General features: G+C 36.3%; 1 protein-coding gene across 2 annotated transcripts in view; it reads right to left on the bottom strand.

The window, feature by feature from the left end:
- Positions 1-361: 361 nt before the first annotated feature.
- The window catches only part of LOC140443332 (uncharacterized), a 66,924-nt gene continuing 46,916 nt past the window's right edge, over positions 362-20,369 (bottom strand). Inside the window, exons 4-5 of one of the 2 annotated variants that reach the window (XM_072534529.1) lie at positions 16,274-16,581; positions 362-2,769 (exon numbers count right to left, since the gene is read on the bottom strand). In XM_072534529.1, the coding sequence (XP_072390630.1) occupies positions 2,438-2,769; positions 16,274-16,581 (640 nt within the window). In that variant the 3' untranslated portion in view covers positions 362-2,437. The remainder of the gene's footprint in view (positions 2,770-16,273; positions 16,582-20,369) is intronic. The other variant, XM_072534532.1, reaches the window with a different exon arrangement.

The following is a 20,369-nucleotide window of genomic DNA, read 5'->3' as shown; positions in this document are numbered from 1 at the left end:
GCCGGTTTAGGCTTCAGTCAATTCCATACGATTACGCGTCCCCTCTCTTTCCTTGTCTAAGGTTTTAGACAAAATCACCTTAAAATAGGTTAAGTAAAACTGTCAATTATTCTTCTTTTTTTATTTGAGTTTTGGTTGTTTGAATTTGCAGTGTTGCCGTTGCAAATTCTTCTCGTATACATATAACATTTCGAAGGACGTTCAAAAATACACATTCAAATTCGATTGAATTCGAAAATATAACCCCAAGACAAGTATTCCATGTGGCAGCAGATCGAGAAGCCTTCCCAATGGTGATCGCCAACGTCGAATAATTCTGATATGGCACGTGAAGAAGAAGGTGTTCAAATAACAACTCATATTGTTTTATAACAAATGTTTTATTATTCTTCATTATAATATTATAATAATAAGTTACTAATAAACATCCAACATAACTAACACATTAGGTATAGACACCGAAAACAATATAAATATAAAAATTACATCGAGAGTACTTTATAAATAGTGACTAGTGGTTGTTTGTTCAACAAATTTTCCCCAGAAAACCAAAACATTTTATCGTATCTATCTCATAGAGGAAGAATGTATTTTTTACTAACATAAATTTATTATGACTGTTTTGAAATATATGTGTTTAAAACTATAAATATGAAATAAAACTAACGGTAGTCGTGTACAAAGCACATAAAACATTTGATGTCAATGTCATTTTGCTATAAAATTTTTATTAGCAGTTAAATTTAACATTTAAAACAGTAACTAAAAAGTATTGTTATTATGAAACACCAATAAATCAAGAAACCAGTCTGGCATACTATTTCAAAACGTTTAAGCTGTCAAAAAATATTGCCCTCTATTACAGAAATATTCGTAACGCCATTTATTAATAAGAATATCCATTTAAAGTCATTCATAAAATATAAATGTAGAAGAATATTACTACTCTCTAACCTAAAACATATCTTTCTACTTCTCTTCAAATTGTCTTTTCCTCCAATCCAAGAGATGGGTGGTTGGTCGAGGATTATATTATTGGTGGTAAAGACAGATTTTGGTAAGATTGGTGGACATTGGTTTTTAGAATTTCCCAATCTTATTACACAACGATGTCTATTATCTGCAGATTTTCTTCCAAACACACAAAATGTAATTTTAATTTGGACAATATCCGAACAGTACAATTTTTGTATCAACTGTTGACATATCCCAAAATAGTTATATAGTTCCATGTAGCCCCATTTATTGTTACCAATTATAAACAACGCGTTCTGTGTCTTAAGGCGATTTTTTCACTAAACGGACAGTTGAGTTTATGTTTTGTTTGTGTTTTCTAGAACTTGAAAAACAAAAACAAAACTGAAACAAAACCAAACCTATTATTTCCATCGAGTAGACTACATTTTATTCGAGTTTTGTTTTTGTTTTCGGTGCTTTTCTACTAGTTGTCATGATGAAGTCAAAGCACAGTTTTTTGTATATATCCGACCAACAGATTAGAGAAGAAAACGCATAAAACTCATTGCATTATAACCAAATTACTTGGGTGTACAATTCTGTCCTGCACCAAATTTCTTCACTTTTTGACACTTTTTTGAGTTCCTTATTTCACATATACTGTATATATGTGAATATGTATGCCTATATGAAAAGATTAAATCTTTTAGCAAAAGCTGCTGTCGCTTTGTTGAATTAAATGGCCAAATATATGGCCTAGGAGGACAAATTCGTTAAACTTCCCGTGCTCGAATTGGTATTAATAAAGTTTCATTTCAGCGTATCCCTGCCTCATCAGACACTTGGGCTGATAGAAATTCAAACTCGGAAAGTCCAACGAATGTCTCCCAAAACTTAACCACTGCAGTGGTTAGCGTACAGAGGTGACACCTGCTTTGGCGGCCATGAACGAAAACGATTTAATAATATCGTTTTCTGTCCTCTGGATTATACAAAACGTGTAAAAGATTAAATCTTTTAGCAAAAGCTGCTATCGCTTTGTTGAATTAAATGATCAAATATATAGCCTAGGTCGACAAATTCGTTAAACCTCCCGTGCTCGAATCGGTATCAGCAAAGTGTTATGAATCATTTCAGCATATCCCTGCCTCATTAGACACTTGGGTCGATACAAATTCAAACTCGAAAAGTCCAACGAATGTCTCCTAAAACTTGACCACTGCAGTGGTTAGCGTACAGAGGTGCCACCTGTATTGGTGGCCATGAAAGTCAATAATATTTCTTAAAAAATACATGGATATCCTGCCGAAACGTCGAAAAAATTGTCTTAGTGGGAATATGCTACTCCAGTCAACAAAACTATATTTTTGTTTGATATTTAACAGTAAATTTGGAATAAGTTGCTTTGGTTTTTTAGAGAGAATCGTTATTGAAACATATCACATCAAGAACAAGGTGAGGATAAGTACTTAAAATATATTTACAAGCCATATTTGGGTAGCGTACTACCTTCAACTGCTCTATAACTAAGAGTACCATTTTTCTTGAGCGTTCCTTTGTGTGGATATAAATTCAAAGGTGGTAAGTTGGGATGTTCTATTCTAGTTGGTGACGAGACTCTCGGTCTAGAGATAGGCAGGTGTCTTCTTAGAGTATTTAAATTTGAGCAACGCATATCAGCATTTCCTATCATCTGGTAGTGGGATGTATCGGGTTCTATGTTGGTTAGTTGGTAGCTTTCGATTAGAGGAGTGGGATCTTCGTATTCGTAATCTAGGAACCCAGAATTGTCAAAACTCGATTTTTCTATAGCTGAAAAAAAGGGGGTCTACTGGCCTAACTACTACTAACTCTACAGCTAGTGTAGGTATAGAAGATTTTTAGATGGATAACAAATACAAATGTAGTATGTTTAAAAATTTAAAACAGTATTTCTATATTAATATAGACTTTTAAATACGGCGAATTATTTTAAATATAAGAAAAAATTATTTAAATTCGTATTAAAATTCTAAAATCTCTATAAACCCATTATGAATTTAGCAAAAACCGGCAACAAACTTAAAAAATTGTTCAAGAAGGTAGTAAGAGTCCCAGACCATGGTACTTGGAAAAACAAAAAACCAGGGCACGTAGGGTCCAAACTCTTGAGGAATACGGCCGGTTTGCGCTCGACTGTTTTGCGCCCTTACCTGAAATCGACCGGTTTGCGCTTTGCAATTTTCATAATAGAAATATCTAACTACTATAGTTTCCTTAATCGGCCGATTTGCGCTCTCTTGCAATATAATTTTAATTTCATTCTACAATAATAGTCTGGTGAACCTGCAATGAACAAACTAACATGTCAAATAAACAGAAACATCTTTTTCCTTTAGATTTGAAAAAAAAAATGTCAAATCAAAACTAACAAAATTATTAAATTTTTCTAATACTGTCAAACAACAGAGTGTTCTTTAATCTTTAATACCTCTGTTTATAATCCTTCTACCTGGAAGTTAATTGTTTAGATACAATTAGTAACTAGAATTCCCAAAACGAGAGATCGCTGGAACTAACTTTCCTTTCTACCTGATAATGCGAACTGGTAACTACTTAAGTCATTAACAAAGGGTATGGTAACAGAAAAATTACCTGAAAATTCTACGTGATAATGACCATATTGATGGTCAATCTGTCAATCATTTCTATTGCGTTCTTTGAGATAGTAGGATCAAGAATTATTGTGAATCAGTGTGAGTTAGTGTTTTAAAAATGGATGTGCAAATTATTGAAACTTCGAAGGGAAAACCATGTGCATTGTATAAAGGGTACAGTTTTCGTATGAAAAAAACAAATAAAGATGGTTCGGTTTTTTGGAGTTGTTTGAAAGAGAAAACTGAAAAATATCGAGGCCACATAATTATGGATAATAACACAATAATTAAGGAAGCCGAACATCTGTGTAAGCCGAGTGTTGCAGCGACAGAAGTAAAGCAGTGTGTCTTCAATGCTCGAAAAAGAGCTAGGGAAGACAATAGTTATTTGCCGATGTCAAAAATATGTCAAGATGAATTTCAAAGATTATATAGTTAAAGACTGGATTTCGGGACAGACACCCCAAAATTCTCTCCAGTGAAAAATGGTTTAAACGATTGTAGAAAACGTGCGCGCGGACTGCTCACAGATCCAGCGGCAGCATCTGAAATAGTATTTCCAGAAGAAATTATTACAATGAGCGACAAAACGAAATTTTTATTTATCGACAAGACCACTCCCTCGGGATAAAGAATCTTGGTGTTTGCCAGCAACAAAGCTAGGGAGATTTTGGTTAACAGTAAGGACACTGTATTTATGGATGGAACACTCAAAAGCTGCAGTAAGCAATTTAGTCAAATATATACCGTTTATATCGATATTGGTAGTACGTCAGAGGAGACAAATACAATTCCATGGATATTTGCGTTACTTCCTAACAAAACCAAAGAGACATACGATATGTTATTTTCATTAATGAAAGAGAACCTACCAAATTGGATACCATCTCTTATAAAACTGGATTTTGAACAGGCAGTGATTGGTGCCTTAGAAAATTATTTTCCCGAAGCCAAAATTTCTGGTTGTAATTTTCATTTCAATCAATGTATGTGGAAAAATGTTCAAAATATTGGACTTATTTCTGAATACACTGACAACGAAGAGATACGTTTGCACATAAGAATGTGTTCTGCGTTAGCGTATCTACCCATAGAAGATATCGATGATGGCTGGTTATGCATTCAAGAAACCTCTCCTATTTCTGAAAAAATGGAACAGTTTTATGACTACTTTGTCAAACAATGGTTAGAAAATACTCACATTACCAAGGAAATGTGGAATTGCCATGATCAAAGACATCGCAGTAATAACGTTTTAGAAGGTTGGAATCATCGTCCGAATACATTAATAAGACCACATTCCAATGTATTCCAATTAGTGAAGTGCCTGGTTAAAGAGGCAGAATATTGTGATCACCTTTATGATCGATTTACTTTCAATCTAGAAGGGAAGAACTTTACAGAAATATAAAGATACAAGTGACTTAAGGTTGTGTTTAAGGACATTGGCATATATCCAGAAGCTGCAATAAATAGACAATTTTTTATTCCCAAGAATTTTTTGTATTTTACTGTATAAAAAGTTTGAAAAAAAAAATCGAAAAAAAAAATTAAAAAAAAGCATAAAAAAAATTAACAAATTAAAAAAAAACCGAAAAAAAATTAAAAAATAAAAAAAATCTAACTATGACAGTCCTAAGCCTGAATGAAAGTGTGAAGGGAAGATGGTTTATTTTTATTTTTTTATAGTTTTATGATTTTTTAAAACTAATTTTACTAGCCTAACCGTTACCTGATCGTTATGAATAACGTATAATAATACCTAACCGTAGAATAAAATTAAACCTCGATTACAAGAGAGCGCAAAACGGTCGATATAAGAAAATAATTAGCTATATATCTCCATTAAGAAAGTGTTACAGCGCAAACCGGCCGATTTCAGGTAATGGCGCAAAACGGTCGAGCGCATATCGGCCGACACCAGTCTTGAGCACCAACTCTTAACTTATAAGTAGTATATAGTATATAGTACCCAGTATACCCAACAATTCATTTAGTTTTTGTGGTCTTTGAGTATGGTTTTCACGTATCCACTGTGGATTTAACCACTCCAATACCTTTAATTTTAGCGAATTACATTGCCACACAATGTAAAAATTATTATTCATCATTACCTTACCAAAATGTAATATACGTCGAAGTCGTCTTCATTTAATTCTTGCAACAACTGGATTTTGTATGGTTTAAGTGAATTCTTATGTAATATACGCAAGACTGAAGAATGACTTACGTCATATATTTGATTTGCTCTGCGTGATGATGTATGTGGATCTTCAACGAAACTGTGCATTAAACCTTAAGTTTTATTGAAACTTATAACAGTTTTTTGTCTACCTGTTAGAATGTGCTATCTTTTAACCGTCAAGTTTCCTCAAAGCGCTTTACAATTTTTTGTACATTCGCCTTATGGATAGGAGCATGGTTTGGGAAATTATCGTTGAACAAGTTGGCTACTTCACTATAAGATCTTTTTCTATAACCGTAGTTTCTATATTTACTGAATAACTTCAAAACTATTTGGCACTTAGATGTTTTATTTATTTAAAGCCCTGGTGACTAGATATAATACCAAGTGTTACATACGGTTAAACTCGTATTGAAGTGAAGATTTCATTAATAATACAATACAAAGTGTTGTTTTTTAAAAGCCAAAGTCACGTGTGATATCATAAAAATTGTAAATCTGGCAACATTGCAAGCATCAAACTTAAAATCTCTATATTGCACAATAAGCATATCCCGGCTATATGCTTTCTAATAGAGCAATAATCATAAATGTAGAAGACGTTTCTGTTAGAGGCATGGTTACGAGGGGGTGTCCACAGGGAGGGGTGCTATACTCGGTTCGCTATCTCCAGTCCGAACTGTCTAGTGAATTTAGTAATTATTTTTTTGCGAAGTTAGTTACTTTTTGACAGACTTGAAGTGGCTGGAAATTACTATACAACCTTACTATACAACTACTATACTATACAACTAGTAGTTATGTTCAATTAAATAAAAAATATAATCTTAATTTTAGTGATAATAATTATGGTTTTAGTTGAGAAATTTTTAAAGAATTTGTTGGTGATGAATGAGCAGAATATTTTACTACTAATTGTTTTTATCGTTTTATACCAAACAAGCACACGTATTTATAGCCAATATTAATAGTAAACAATTTAAATAGTATATAAAATAGAACTTTACAAATTACCGACAATCAATATTTATTTATTTGCACCATATGTAATAAATAGTTATGTTAAATTATAACAACTAAACTATATCTTTTAAATATATACTACCCAAAATGTTATGGGTTTAGTATGCACTTCCACTATTTAGAATAATTCTTCTTTTTTCAACGAAAGAAGTCTGCAATAGAGCTATTAATACTGAGAAGTAGGAATTGTTGTGTTGTAGGTTTCCGACAATGAATCTGTCAAAATATGTCCGAGCTAAGCGAATGGAGTTTATCACCACTCCTCTGGAACATAGTTCTAGATACCCTGGTTGACCAACTCAGCAGCAACGGTTTCTACACAATAGCCTATGCAGATGATACTGTTGTCCAGCAAAGCGGTAAGTTTGAGAACACACTCTGTGAGAGATTACAAGTTGCTCTCCGACTAATAGAAACATGGTGCAAGGAACACTCACTATCTATAAATCCTAAGAAAACAGAGATGGTCCTCTTCACCAGGAAAAGAAGAATTACGGGCTTAATGCCCCCAAGGATGCTAAACTACAGCCTAAATTTTTCTGACGAGGTGAAGTATCTTGGTATTACCCTTGACAGATTTTGATTTTGATTTTTTTATGTTAGTTTTTTTTGTGATTTTTAGGTCGCAGCACGCTCTGTTTAAATACCTTTTAGCACTTTTTATACGCTATTTTAATTTCTACGTTTTTCTCTACAATTGGTTACCACACCTTTGGGAGCCTTTGAGCATCATCTCTGGTATTTAAATTTTTTGGATGTTTTTCGATATCTGTTGCTTTCTTAATTACACGTTTGGTCCTATTTTCGATGGTGGCGAGCATCGTTGTTCCATTTAAGTTTACTTTATGTACTGTGTTTATGACATGTTGTGCTAACATGTCATAAATTGTGTTTGTTCATAACAAATTATTATTTATTTATTATATGAATTTGTTTACTTTGTGTGTCCCAGAAACTTACAAGTAAAAAATAATTAATCTCGTAGTAAGTAGATTGACAGCTTGACCTTAACTATGTTTATTAAAGTGCAATAAAATAAATAAAGAAATATATGTAATTATATTTTTTAATGTATTACTTATATATGTTACATAAACATTTATAAATAAATATATTTTTTAATTCATCTTAAAAGAGTCTTTATCTTAATAATAATAATTCCAGCAACAAACAATAAAATGTTGTGTTCAAAGAAGTTTTGTAACAAACTTGGAATATTTCGTAGTCACTAAATTCAAATCTAAATTCGAATATTTTGGCTAGTTTTTTGCAATTTGATATTTTGCGACACAAAAATAATCTAGAAGACCTCCGAAATCTAGGTATACCAAAAAAATATATCAGCCTCATAAAAATGACGTTGCAGGGTTCAAAATCCGCATGGAGAACTGTCTCCCTGTATGACATCAACATGGCGGTGAGAGAGGGAGACGCACTTTCAACCATGCTGTTCAACCTAGTTCTTAAAGCAGTCATCAGAAAAACCAATGTAATCGGTCATATAAACACCAAAACAGTACAAATTACTGTATATGCAGACGATGTCGCCATTATTAGTAGAAGCATGACACGACTAATGGAAACGTTCAAGGAGATTGATCCTGAAGCACAAAAAAGATGGCTTAAAATAAATGAAAATGATAAAAAAAAATGAAACGAAACAAAAACTAAGTACATGACCATCAAAAGAACAGCTGAGAATGAAAATAATATAGCAATAGACAACTATACTATTGAACGAGTGGATGCCTTCAGATATCTGGGCACAGAAATCAACTAGAAGAATTCCGTAAGTAGCAAAATTAATACACGTATTTCTAGTGGAAATCGTACATACTATGCTAATAAAAGATACTCCAGTCATTTGGCCACTTTACGGTATTCCAGATCTTATTGCAAATTCTAAGCATTCCTTTCGTCCTTAATTCTCCCATTTCTTTAAGTGTTTCAGCTGTTATTCCATCTTCTCCTTCTGCTTTTCTAAATTTTAGGTTTTTAAATTGCCGCCTCAATTTCTGATTTCAATATTGTAGGTTCTTTATCATAACTTCTTTTCTCTGTATTATTACGATAAATTCTGACCCAAAACCGTAAATATATTTATTACTAATATTTTCATTCATTCACGTATTTTTTAGGTAATGCCTACCTGACACACGATGGGTCCCCCTTTGTAATAAAAACAACAATTCAAACCTTCTGGAGACAAGCCGATTTAACCATACCGGTTCTGAGAACAATTCGCCGCTCTGTCTAGAAGGCCGTAGACGTTTCCAGTCTAACAGTAGTGAATATATAACAGGACTTTTTGGAGAATAGAAAACAGTTAATTCTGAAGACGCGCTCGCGAATTTGATTGTTACGTACGGATAGATATAAATTATTGTCAGATAAGTTAATATAAATAAAAAATAAATTAAATCCATAAGTGTTATAAATATTGAACCTTTTAATAAATTCACAACAAATGGTGGCAGAAGTAAGATCGAACATAAATTAGACTTATAATAATAATACAAGTGAATATTTGTAAATTGTGAAAATGACGACGATTTATGAGCTGACAGTGACTAATTTAAGAAGACATCTTGAAGACAGAGAATTAGCTTCTACCGGAAAAAAGGCTGAGTTAGTCCAACGACTAAAGAACGCTTTGCTAGAAGAAGGACTAGATCCAGAGACTTATATATTTGAAGATGCTGTCATCTCGTCGATTTCGAAATTAGAGAACAAAGTTTCTGGTGACATCGCATCATTAGAGAACAAAGTTTCTGGCGATATTTCGAAAGTTTCTGGTGACATCGCATCATTAGAGAACAAAGTTTCCGGCGACATCGCTTCTTTGGAAGACAAAGTTTCTAACGAGATTTCTTCGCTGGAAAGCAAAGTCTCTGCTAATATCTCTTTGGAAATCTCTAAAGTAACTTCTGAGATGTCTGCCCTCGACAATAGAATGTCTTCGCTAAAAAACCAAGTTGCTGCCGATATGTTGGCCTTCGAAGAAAAGATTAAAGAGATGAAAAGAAAGATGGAGGAAACAGGGACAACAGAGAGAGGAAACAATCCAATTACAGTGGAGACAAAAGAAGACGAGACGAAATGTAAGTTGGAAACACGACCGAAATTTGAAGGAAGTGGAGGTACTGTCCATGTGAAAGTCCCAACTTTCGACGGAAAATCATCATGGAACAACTACATGAAACAGTCCGAATCAGCCGCAAGAGCAAATGGATGGTCTGAAAAAGAAAAGGCTGTAAACCTGACTATCGCTCTTCGAGGAGATGCCTTAGATGTGCTTCAGACCATAGCCGTAGAGGAGACCGATGATTTCGAACAACTGAAGAAGAGGTTAAATATGCGATATGGCCACGAACATTTGGAGCATGTATATCAGTCACAGCTTAAAAATCGTAGACAGAAGAAAGATGAGGCTCTTCAAGAATATGAGGTAGATATTGCCAGATTAGTACGATATGCTTATCCAACAGCTCCCGAAGACATGATGGAAAAATTGGCCGTTCAAACGTTTATTGATGGTCTTCGTGATCATGAAATGCAGAGAACACTGCGATTAGCTCGTCACAAAACGCTGGTTGATGTCTTATCCGCCGCCCTCGAATACGAGTCAGCTACGCAGGCCTCTGGCGGGTACAGTAAAGTTAGAACTGTAAAAGAGGAAGGAGATGAAGATAAACTTGACCAGCTTGTTAATATGATAAAAAGCATGACATACAAGAAAACGAAGACCATCAGATGCTGGAATTGTGGCGAAATAGGACACGTACGAAGCTCCTGTAAGCACCCTAGGTACGACGCAAATCAAGAAACTCACCATCAGGAAAACTAGAACGGGTCAGCCTTAGGGGGGCAGCTTCGACCCAGAACTTTTCCAAAGACCCTCTCATACTAATAGCTTCTTTGAAATGTCGTGAAGATAGTGTATATGTAGATGGAGACATAAATGGTAAAAAGCATACGTTGTTGGTGGATACCGGAGCGACCAGAACCATTATACGCCCGACAGTTATAAACAGCCGAAAGAAACTGTTATCAACGAGGTTGCGACTTCGGACCGCTACAGGTGAAAATGCTAACATTCATGGAGAAATCCAGGTACAATTGGGAATTGGAGCAGAAAAGTTCGTCCATACTGTTATAGTTGCTGACATCGAAGAGGATGTTATATTAGGAATGGACGTAATGAATATGCATGGATTCCAATTGGATTTCAAGAATAAGGTAATCAAAGTTGGCAACGAGGAGGTATTTCTCCATCCACATAATGACAACACTGTGCAAGCAGCCATTACAGAAGATGCAGTCGTGCCTGCGAGAAGCGAAACGATCATAGTAGCGCGGCTACAGGGAATTGTGGACGAAGGGAGACCTGTTATGATGGAGCCTTGGAACCACGACGATGAGGTTGGCCGTGGAATCATAATTGGAAAGGAATTGGTGACTTCGGCTAAAGAAATTCCTGTGAGACTTATCAATGTCAACGACTACCCAGTGACCATAAAGAAAGAGACAAAAGTAGGAACTTGTGTACCTGTGACATCCATAATCCGTCAGGCGACAACATCTGATAATTCCAACGACAAATTCGACCAAATGGTTGCAGTTGCAGGACAGTCTCTAAATTAGATGGAGAAAAGGAAATTAAGGGAATTTCTGCGGCAGTATCGTGATATTTTCGTACCGAAAGGAGGAAAGACGGGAAGAACTACCGTTGTTAAGCATAAAATTGATACTGGTAATGCTAAGCCAATTCGTCAAACAGCTCGACGATTACCACAGGCGAAGAGAGAGGAAGCTGAAACGATTGTTCAGGAAATGAAGAAAGACGGGGTGATAGAACCTTCTACGAGCCCATGGGTCTCTCCGGTGGTCCTGGTTAAGAAGAAAGACGGAACGACGAGGTTCTGTGTGGATTACCGTTTGCTGAACAACGTTACCAAGAAAGATAGTTATCCTCTGCCTCGGATCGATGACACATTGGACACATTGGCTGGAAGTAAATTGTTTTCTACTTTAGATTTGAAGTCTGGATACTGGCAGGTAGAAATGGACCCAGTCGATAAAGAAAAGACAGCCTTCACCACAGGATCTGGATTGTGGCAATTCAACGTTATGCCATTTTGGACTTTGTAATGCTCCTGCGACATTTGAGAGGCTTATGGAAAATGTGTTGAGAGGTTTATCTTGGAAAACATGCCTGGTTTATTTAGATGACATAATCGTCTTGGGGGAGACATTCGAAGATCATTTGAGGAATTTAGAAAACGTTTTTAATCGACTTAAAGCTGGCCAATTGATGCTAAACCCCAAGAAGTGCCAGCTATTTCAAGGTAAAGTCAATTATCTGGGTCATATAGTCAGTAAAGAAGGAGTGGCCGTGGATAAGGGAAAAATCGATTCCATTAAGGAATGGCCAAAACCAACTGACAAACATCAAGTGAGAAGTTTTCTTGGACTATGTACTTACTACCGGAGGTTTATTAAGAAGTTTGCAGATATCGCTAAGCCATTAACGCGACTTATAGAGGAAGCAAGAGAATACCGCTGGGATACAGACTGCCAAAATGCCTTTGAGACCTTAAAAAAACATCTAATAACAGCACCAATTTTAGGGTATCCACTGCCAGAAGGAGAGTTCATCTTAGATACGGATGCAAGTAATGTGGGAATTGGAGGAGTGCTGTCTCAGATTCAAGGAGGACAGGAACGAGTCCTCGGATATTTTAGTAAAGTTCTTTCAAAACCTGAGCGGAATTATTGCGTCACGAGAAGAGAACTTCTAGCAGTAGTTAAATCAGTAGAGCACTTTTATCAATACCTCTATGGCAGAAAGTTTCTAATCCGAACCGACCATGCCGCCCTTAAGTGGTTGATGCAGTTTAAGAATCCAGAGGGTCAGATAGCCAGGTGGATCGAACGACTCCAAGAATACGATTTTAAGATTGAGCACCGGGCCGGAGTTAGCCACAGAAACGCTGATTCTCTTTCCAGAAGGCCATGCCCAGCAGAGTGTTCCCACTGCAACAAAACGGAATCCAAGGAAGCAGCAGTGCTAAGAACGACGATTGTCAACGACGACTGGACGCCTACTAAGATAAGGGCAGAACAAGAGAGAGATCCAGTTATACAGAAAATCCGAAAATGGAAAGAGGAAAACCGTCGACCACCTTGGCAGGAAATATCAAACCTATGCTCAGTAGTTAAGACGTATTGGGCCCAGTGGGACTCATTTATCATCGAAGATGGTTTGCTCAAACGAGTCCTGGAAAATGATGACGGTTCAGAGAAGAGAAGACAGTTGGTGATCCCAAAGAGCAGAATAGCCGAAGTACTTCGTCAGTTACACGACAGTCCATCGGGAGGGCATTTTGGTGTAAGGAAAACCCTTCAGCGAATTCGGGAACGGTTTTATTGGATGAACAGTTCCGACGATGTAAAAGACTGGTGTAAGAAATATACTATTTGTGCCACGAGTAACGGGCCTTACCGAAAAAGGAGAGCTCCTATGAGACAATATAATGTTGGAAGCCCGTTTGAAAGAATAGCTTTGGACATCGCTGGGCCATTTCCAGAAAGTGAAAATGGAGGCAAATACATGCTGGTAGTAATGGATTACTTCACTAAGTGGGTCGAGATTTACGCACTTCCAGACCAGAAGGCCGCCACCGTTGCAGATAAGTTGATCCAAGAATATATCAGCCGATTTGGAGTGCCTTTGGAGATACATAGTGACCAAGGCAGGAACTTCGAAAGCGATCTATTCCAAGGAATATGTGATAGACTAGGCATGAAGAAAACAAGAACTACCGCGTATCATCCGCAATCGGATGGTATGGTAGAACGAATGAATAGGACAGTTGGCAAGTATTTGATAAAGATGGTGTCCGATCATCAGCGAGACTGGGACCAATACCTTCCGTTCTTCACAATGGCCTACAGATCTGCTGTTAACGAATCAACAGGCCAGACACCAGCCAAAGTCCTATTCGGACGCGAAATGCGACTACCTTGTGATCTCGAGTTTGGATGTAAACCTGGAGAAGATGTAGCAGGTGAAGATTATGGGATCGAATTACGAAGAAGAATGGACGATGTACATGAGTTGGTCCGTTCCCACCTTCAGATCGCTAGCGACAGAATGAAGAAACGGTACGATACACAAGCCGAAAAGGGTTGCTTTAAGAAGAACGACAAAGTATGGCTGTATAATCCCAAGAAGCGAAAAGGTTGTTCTCCCAAATTGCAGCAGTTTTGGGAAGGTCCATACCTCATTATGGAGAAGATCAACGATGTCATCTACCGAATAAGCAAGATTCCGAGGGGAAAGCCGATGATAGTACACCATAACCGGTTGGCGTCTTTCGAAGGTGACCACAACGTAGATGAAGAAGTGGAAGTAAACCAAGTCCACGATGTGTCTGACCTCACGTTTGAGGAATTCATGGGTGCCTATGGAGGTACCGGTAAAGCGAGACATGGTGTTACCACTGAAGAAAAGCAAGATCTACTCCCGCTCCCCGATGACTACTCGCTGGCCCTTACCATCCCGGCCAGTATCAAAGACGCACCAGGGTTGGCATCCGTCTTTCGAAGGAAGTTTGGTCGAGTTGCAGAACTTCAATGCCAAGTGCCAGCTCCCGGTAAAACCTTGAAACTCCAAGATGCATCACGTTACCTTTTCTACCTGGTAACAAAAGACACTGCCCGTGACCAACCTACCTACCGAGATGTATGGGAAGCCTTACTTCAATTGAGAGAGCACGTACTGGAGTCCGACGTGCAAAAGTTAGCCATGCCAAAGTTGGAGTGCCGCCAATTAGATTGGAGGGTTATCCGAAATATGGTGGAAGAGATCTTTAAAGACACCGAAGTCCAGGTGTTAGTCTGTTGCAATCCGCATAGTTACTGGTGCGGAGAGAAAACCGCCCCTTGTCATTTTTATACAACTGGAAGTTGCAAAAGAGGGTCCAGTTGCCGATACCAGTATACCGTTCCGGTTCCAGTCCCGAGAAGGTTCCAGGAGGAACAATCTTTTAAGAGGGGGGCAATGTTACGATAAATTCTGACCCAAAACCGTAAATATATTTATTACTAATATTTTCATTCATTCACGTATTTTTTAGGTAATGCCTACCTGACACACGATGGGTCCCCCTTTGTAATAAAAACAACAATTCGCACCTTCTGGAGACAAGCCGATTTAACCATACCGGTTCTGAGAACAATTCGCCGCTCTGTCTAGAAGGCCGTAGACGTTTCCAGTCTAACAGTAGTGAATATATAACAGGACTTTTTGGAGAATAGAAAACAGTTAATTCTGAAGACGCGCTCGCGAATTTGATTGTTACGTACGGATAGATATAAATTATTGTCAGATAAGTTAATATAAATAAAAAATAAATTAAATCCATAAGTGTTATAAATATTGAACCTTTTAATAAATTCACAACAGTATTATTGTCTGGATCGTTGTTAGACGAAATAGTATTTCGCCATATTATTTCCACACCTCTGCGAAGCCGTCTGGGTTTGTTATGGTATTTTCACTATTATCTTTGATGATCTGTGTCTGCGGTTTGGATTCTCTCGCTAGATATTTGACTTTTGAGAAAAGTTCTCTAGATTTTTGGCGGTCAGCATGTTCCTTTAGTTGTACAAATTATGTTTTTAATATAATTATTTTTGTCCCTTCTGCACAAGTGTTTTATAGTTGTATTTATGGTGCATATCTTTATTTCTTTTTGTTTTGAATTTAATATGCCGTTTATAAGTTTTCGTGTTTCTTCTACAAGATTGAGAGTCTCTTCAGTCATCCAATGTTTTTTCCTAGCTGTTTTGTCTTTGAGATTAGTATTGTTGATGGCTTCAGTGATCCCTTTCTTTGTGTATTCCCACGTTTTGTCAGGGTCTCCGGTAGTCACTGGTAGGTCAGCTTCTGCTAATGCTTCACTAAACTTTTCCGGGCGTTTTGGAATCAATTTTTGTCTTTTAGTTGTGATTATTTTACTGTGTAACTTAATGCGAAATTCTGCTTGGATTATAATCTCCGCGGATGATGTTTAAACGTTGTGTTTACTATACTAAGATCCATATCGATGGCAAATTGAAGGAGCCGTTCACCTCGTTCATTTCGCTCGCCTAAGCCATAGTCACCTGGAGGGACCTGTAGCCAAATGGTGTTAGAAAATTCAGAACAAGTCGATGTGATTAGAGCAGTAAAGTTTAATGTTCGAACTAAAAATTAAAAACTGAACATAAGCGACAAACAGCATATCGTTTAAATGTAAGATATGGAAAATAATTGAAAAAACGGATCCGCTCCATTGGAACGATTTTGTACTTAATTGGTTTTTGAATACCTACTTAAAGAAACATACATTATCAATTCAGGTTATCCATTTAAAAAAATTCTAAGAATATTTATGCGAATAAATTAAATGGTAAATATATTTACCTTTAGGATATGGTGGTACGGGTGGCACCACCGCTCCAATATTATCAATAGTTTCGTAATGATCCTCGTCTCCATAGTCGATTAAATCGGGAGGATAGTTCTCTGAAATGAAATGCTGGGTACCTCTAGGGGTTAACGTAGCCCAAACCATTCGATTATCTTGTAAGTTTGTGCCGTGATATAAGACGGTATCTGTCGGATGGATAATTTTGGTTCCGTTTAGAGTAGGTACTGCAGTACATTCTCTTGGTTCGTGATTTTTCATTTGTCTGTGAAGCGAACAATCGTTTCCGCCAAACATATTCATTCTAAAAAATTACAGAAAAATTGAACATACAGGGTGCGGCATTAGGAAGTCCCATTATTACTCATTTGTCGTAAGAGGTACAAAAAAAAATAGTTAGGTAAAAGTTAAAGCATAAATAGGCCCATACTTTGAAAATATTTTTAAATATACAGGGTCACCAATATTGACATGGTGGAACAAAATTATCTTTTTTTTAATGGCACATGCTATATGTTCATTTCTCTATGTTCTTGTTTTTGGATTATAAGATTTTGCAATGTTATACGGGGTAAGTTAAAAGATATTTATGTTTTTTTCATTAACTTCGTAGCAACATTAATACCCAGTAGAATTGTAGAAATATGACATTAAAAGATCTATTTATGTTAAAAAGATTTTTAATATAGTCTGATATTGTCCAAAATTATTAACGTAGCGAAATATTTAGTTTTAATATACAGGATTCGTACAGCAAATATATGAATGGAGCAGGAAGACCTGAACATCATCGGAGTATATGGCTCAGAAAATAACAAGCCTCAAACAACAAGAAAAACGTTTTATGACCAATTACAACAAGTAACAGGTCAAGTCATAGGGAAGATGATAATATTGGGGGATTTTAGCACTTAAATAGGCAATCAAGTAATACTCGCAATTAAGCAAAAAGAAAATGAGGATGTTAAAAACGAAAATGGAGAACTGATGATAAACTTCTGCACGAATAACGAATTTAGAATAAACACAACATTTTTTGACCACAAAGACCAACACAAATATACATTCAATAATACCCGTGGACAAATAGATTATGTTATAACCAACAGAGATATACATCCATCGAAAACAATCGACGTAAGATGCTTCAACTAAGCAGATGGAGGTATCGACCATAGCCTAGTATTATGTAAAATAAGAATCAACCTGAAATACTTCACACCCAAGAGAGCGGTGCCAACACAAACAAAAATCAAAGTCGAAGGACTAAATACGGAATCCACGGAATACTTATACAGAAAAAGAATATCAGAGAAGATCGCTGGGAATGAAATACTAGATCATCGAGGTAAGCTGAGAAAAACTCAAAACTAACAGAATAAAGCAGCAACAAAATCACTTGGAGAGAGGAAAGTAACAAACACTAACATATCAAAAAAGAAAACACCGTTTAGAGAGAAAGTGAAGACAAAATGTGAAGAAAAGAAGAAATCCGTTTTACAATACAGAACACAACAGGCATATAACCACTATAAACGAATCAAAAATGAAATGAATACTTTAGTTAGACAAATAAAAAGGGAACACTGGCAGAGCTTCTCAAAACAGATGGAACACGACTTCTACGGAACACAAAAAGAAATATGGAGAATGATCAGAGGACAAAGAAAAGAGATGAACGAACTAATAAAAATGGAACACATTTAGAAGGAAACATGGGTAGATTACTTTCGATCCCTATTTGCTAAAGATGACGATAATGAACCACAAACACCAGAGGTGACGACAAACGAAGAAATAAATATTGAGGAGGAAGAGGCAAAGCAAGCATTAAGGAAATTAACGAATAGAAAATCACCAGGAGATGACAGAATACCGAACGAACTTCTAAAGTACGGCGGACCAGATCTGACCAAACAACTATTAAAACTAATCAAAAAAAAATAATAGAACAAAACAGAATTCCTCAAGAATGGTGATCAAGCATCCTTATACCTTTCTTCAAAAAGTGAAACCAATCGGACCCGGAAAATCACAGAGGAATTAATTTATTTAACAACACTAAAATTAACAACCAAAGTGATAACACATAAACTGAATGAAATTATAACACTAGCAGAAGAACAACAAGGTTTCATGTCGGGAAGACCATGCACCGACGCTATATTTATAATGAATCAAATGCAAGAGAAATCATTAGAATACAACAAACCGGCATATTTATGTTTCATGGATCTTAAGAAGGAATTTGACCGGGTGAAATTAAAGGACGTTAGGTCTCTCGTCTACTGGATCCGGAAAGCTGCGAAATTAATTCGTCCCAATTCGGTCGAAAACGGACGAAGGATCAAAACACATGGTTTGAAGAGGAGCGCGTCCACTGGGCCCGTACCGTTAGTACATTTTCGTTCGAATTCGGACGGTGCCGCATTCGATCCCAGCATGTTGAGATTTAATTGCGAAATAGTACGAAACTTGGATCACGCGAGATTTACACAATGGACTATGAACGGTTAATTTTTCGAGTTTAGCATAAATTTTGTCAAGAACGTATTGGAATGTATATTTTTTCATTCGAAAACATGAAAAGTGGTGGTCATCATAGATTAATGAGCAAATTTCCCAAACTCGTTTCTTTTTGTCGTAAATATGATTTACTCACACTTCTCTTCTTCGTCTATATTGCCTGACATGTCGATGAATCAAAGGAGATTGTTCCAAAAAGAAAAATTCTTCATCAGAATCAGAAAGACTGTTCCGTAGAGCCATAATTACACCATAGAGTTCGGACGAATACTGAGTCAATAGACGATCGGCGTTTGTCCTAATTCGTACCTTCGCAGTTCGCAGCTTTCCGGATCCAGTGGACGGTAGACCTTATCCACTTATTGTACGCAAGAGAGAAACCTTTAGGAATAATAAAAACGATGGAAAATATCTACCAAAACAACACAATAAAAGTAAAAGTAGAAGAAGAACTAAACGCTCCTATTGAAGCTGGCAATGGGATAAGACAGGGAGATTCCCTGAGTCCTCTATTGTTCAAACTAATTATGGATGAAATATTAAAAAAAAATGAGAACTAAAAAAGGATACCAAATGGGAGAAAATCAACTTAAAATAATCTGCTATGCAGACGACATAATACAATCTCTCAGAGTGAATACGATTTACAACGTATGCTGCACTAATTTAATATAACCGCCAGAAAGTTTAACATGTTAATTTCCCCAAAAAAGACAAAATGCATGGTTATAACAGCAATTTTACTAAGATGTAAATTGGAACTGAAAGGTCAGATAATAGAACAAGTGATGGAGTTTAAATATCTAGAAATCACATTACCTAGCTACGGAAAGCTCGAAACTGAAGTGGAAGATCAAGTGAATAGAGCAAACAGAGCCGCAGGCTGCCTAAATGAAAGTGACATAGGGGACAAAAAGGATGTGAGAAACAGCAAAGATGAAAACACGTAGAGAAAAATTTATGGCAAGATACTATGGGACAGAGCTAGAAGTACAGATATACGACGTAGATGCAAGGTGGAGAACATCAAGAACTGGGTAAGAAATAGAAGAGTAGAATGGAACGATCATATAAGCCGAATGACAACAAATAGAGTAGTAAAAAGGCACGAGACGGTTTCCCAATAGGAAGACGATCAGTAGGAAGACCACGAAAACGATGGAGCGACAACTTACTGGAGGCAAATTGAAAAACAGTCATGTCTACATAAAAAGAAGAAGAAGAATTGCTTGAAATTTGGAATGATATTTTCTGAGTTCTCTTAAATGGAACACCCTGTATTTGAGTATTGAAATTGTAAGATTCCCTCTACCCAATTGATTTAATTTGTGAGTTGTTCGTGATTCTTTGATCTGATCCTTAATTTGTTAATATTGGATAAGATATCAAAATACCTATGTAGTAAAGATTGCTGGTATGTAAAATATTAATAAAAATACACAATAGTTGGCTATGACTTTGACATTAAACTTGCTTAAAAATTTGACATTAGACACTTTTACAGTTATTGTTGCTGTGTTACTGTTACTGACATGAATTTTTCCTAAAAAAAACTGATTAATATGA

Source organism: Diabrotica undecimpunctata, chromosome 6 (genome assembly GCF_040954645.1).
Source record: "Diabrotica undecimpunctata isolate CICGRU chromosome 6, icDiaUnde3, whole genome shotgun sequence".
NCBI lineage: Eukaryota > Metazoa > Arthropoda > Insecta > Coleoptera > Chrysomelidae > Diabrotica > Diabrotica undecimpunctata.
This window is presented reverse-complemented; position numbering and strand designations above follow the sequence as displayed.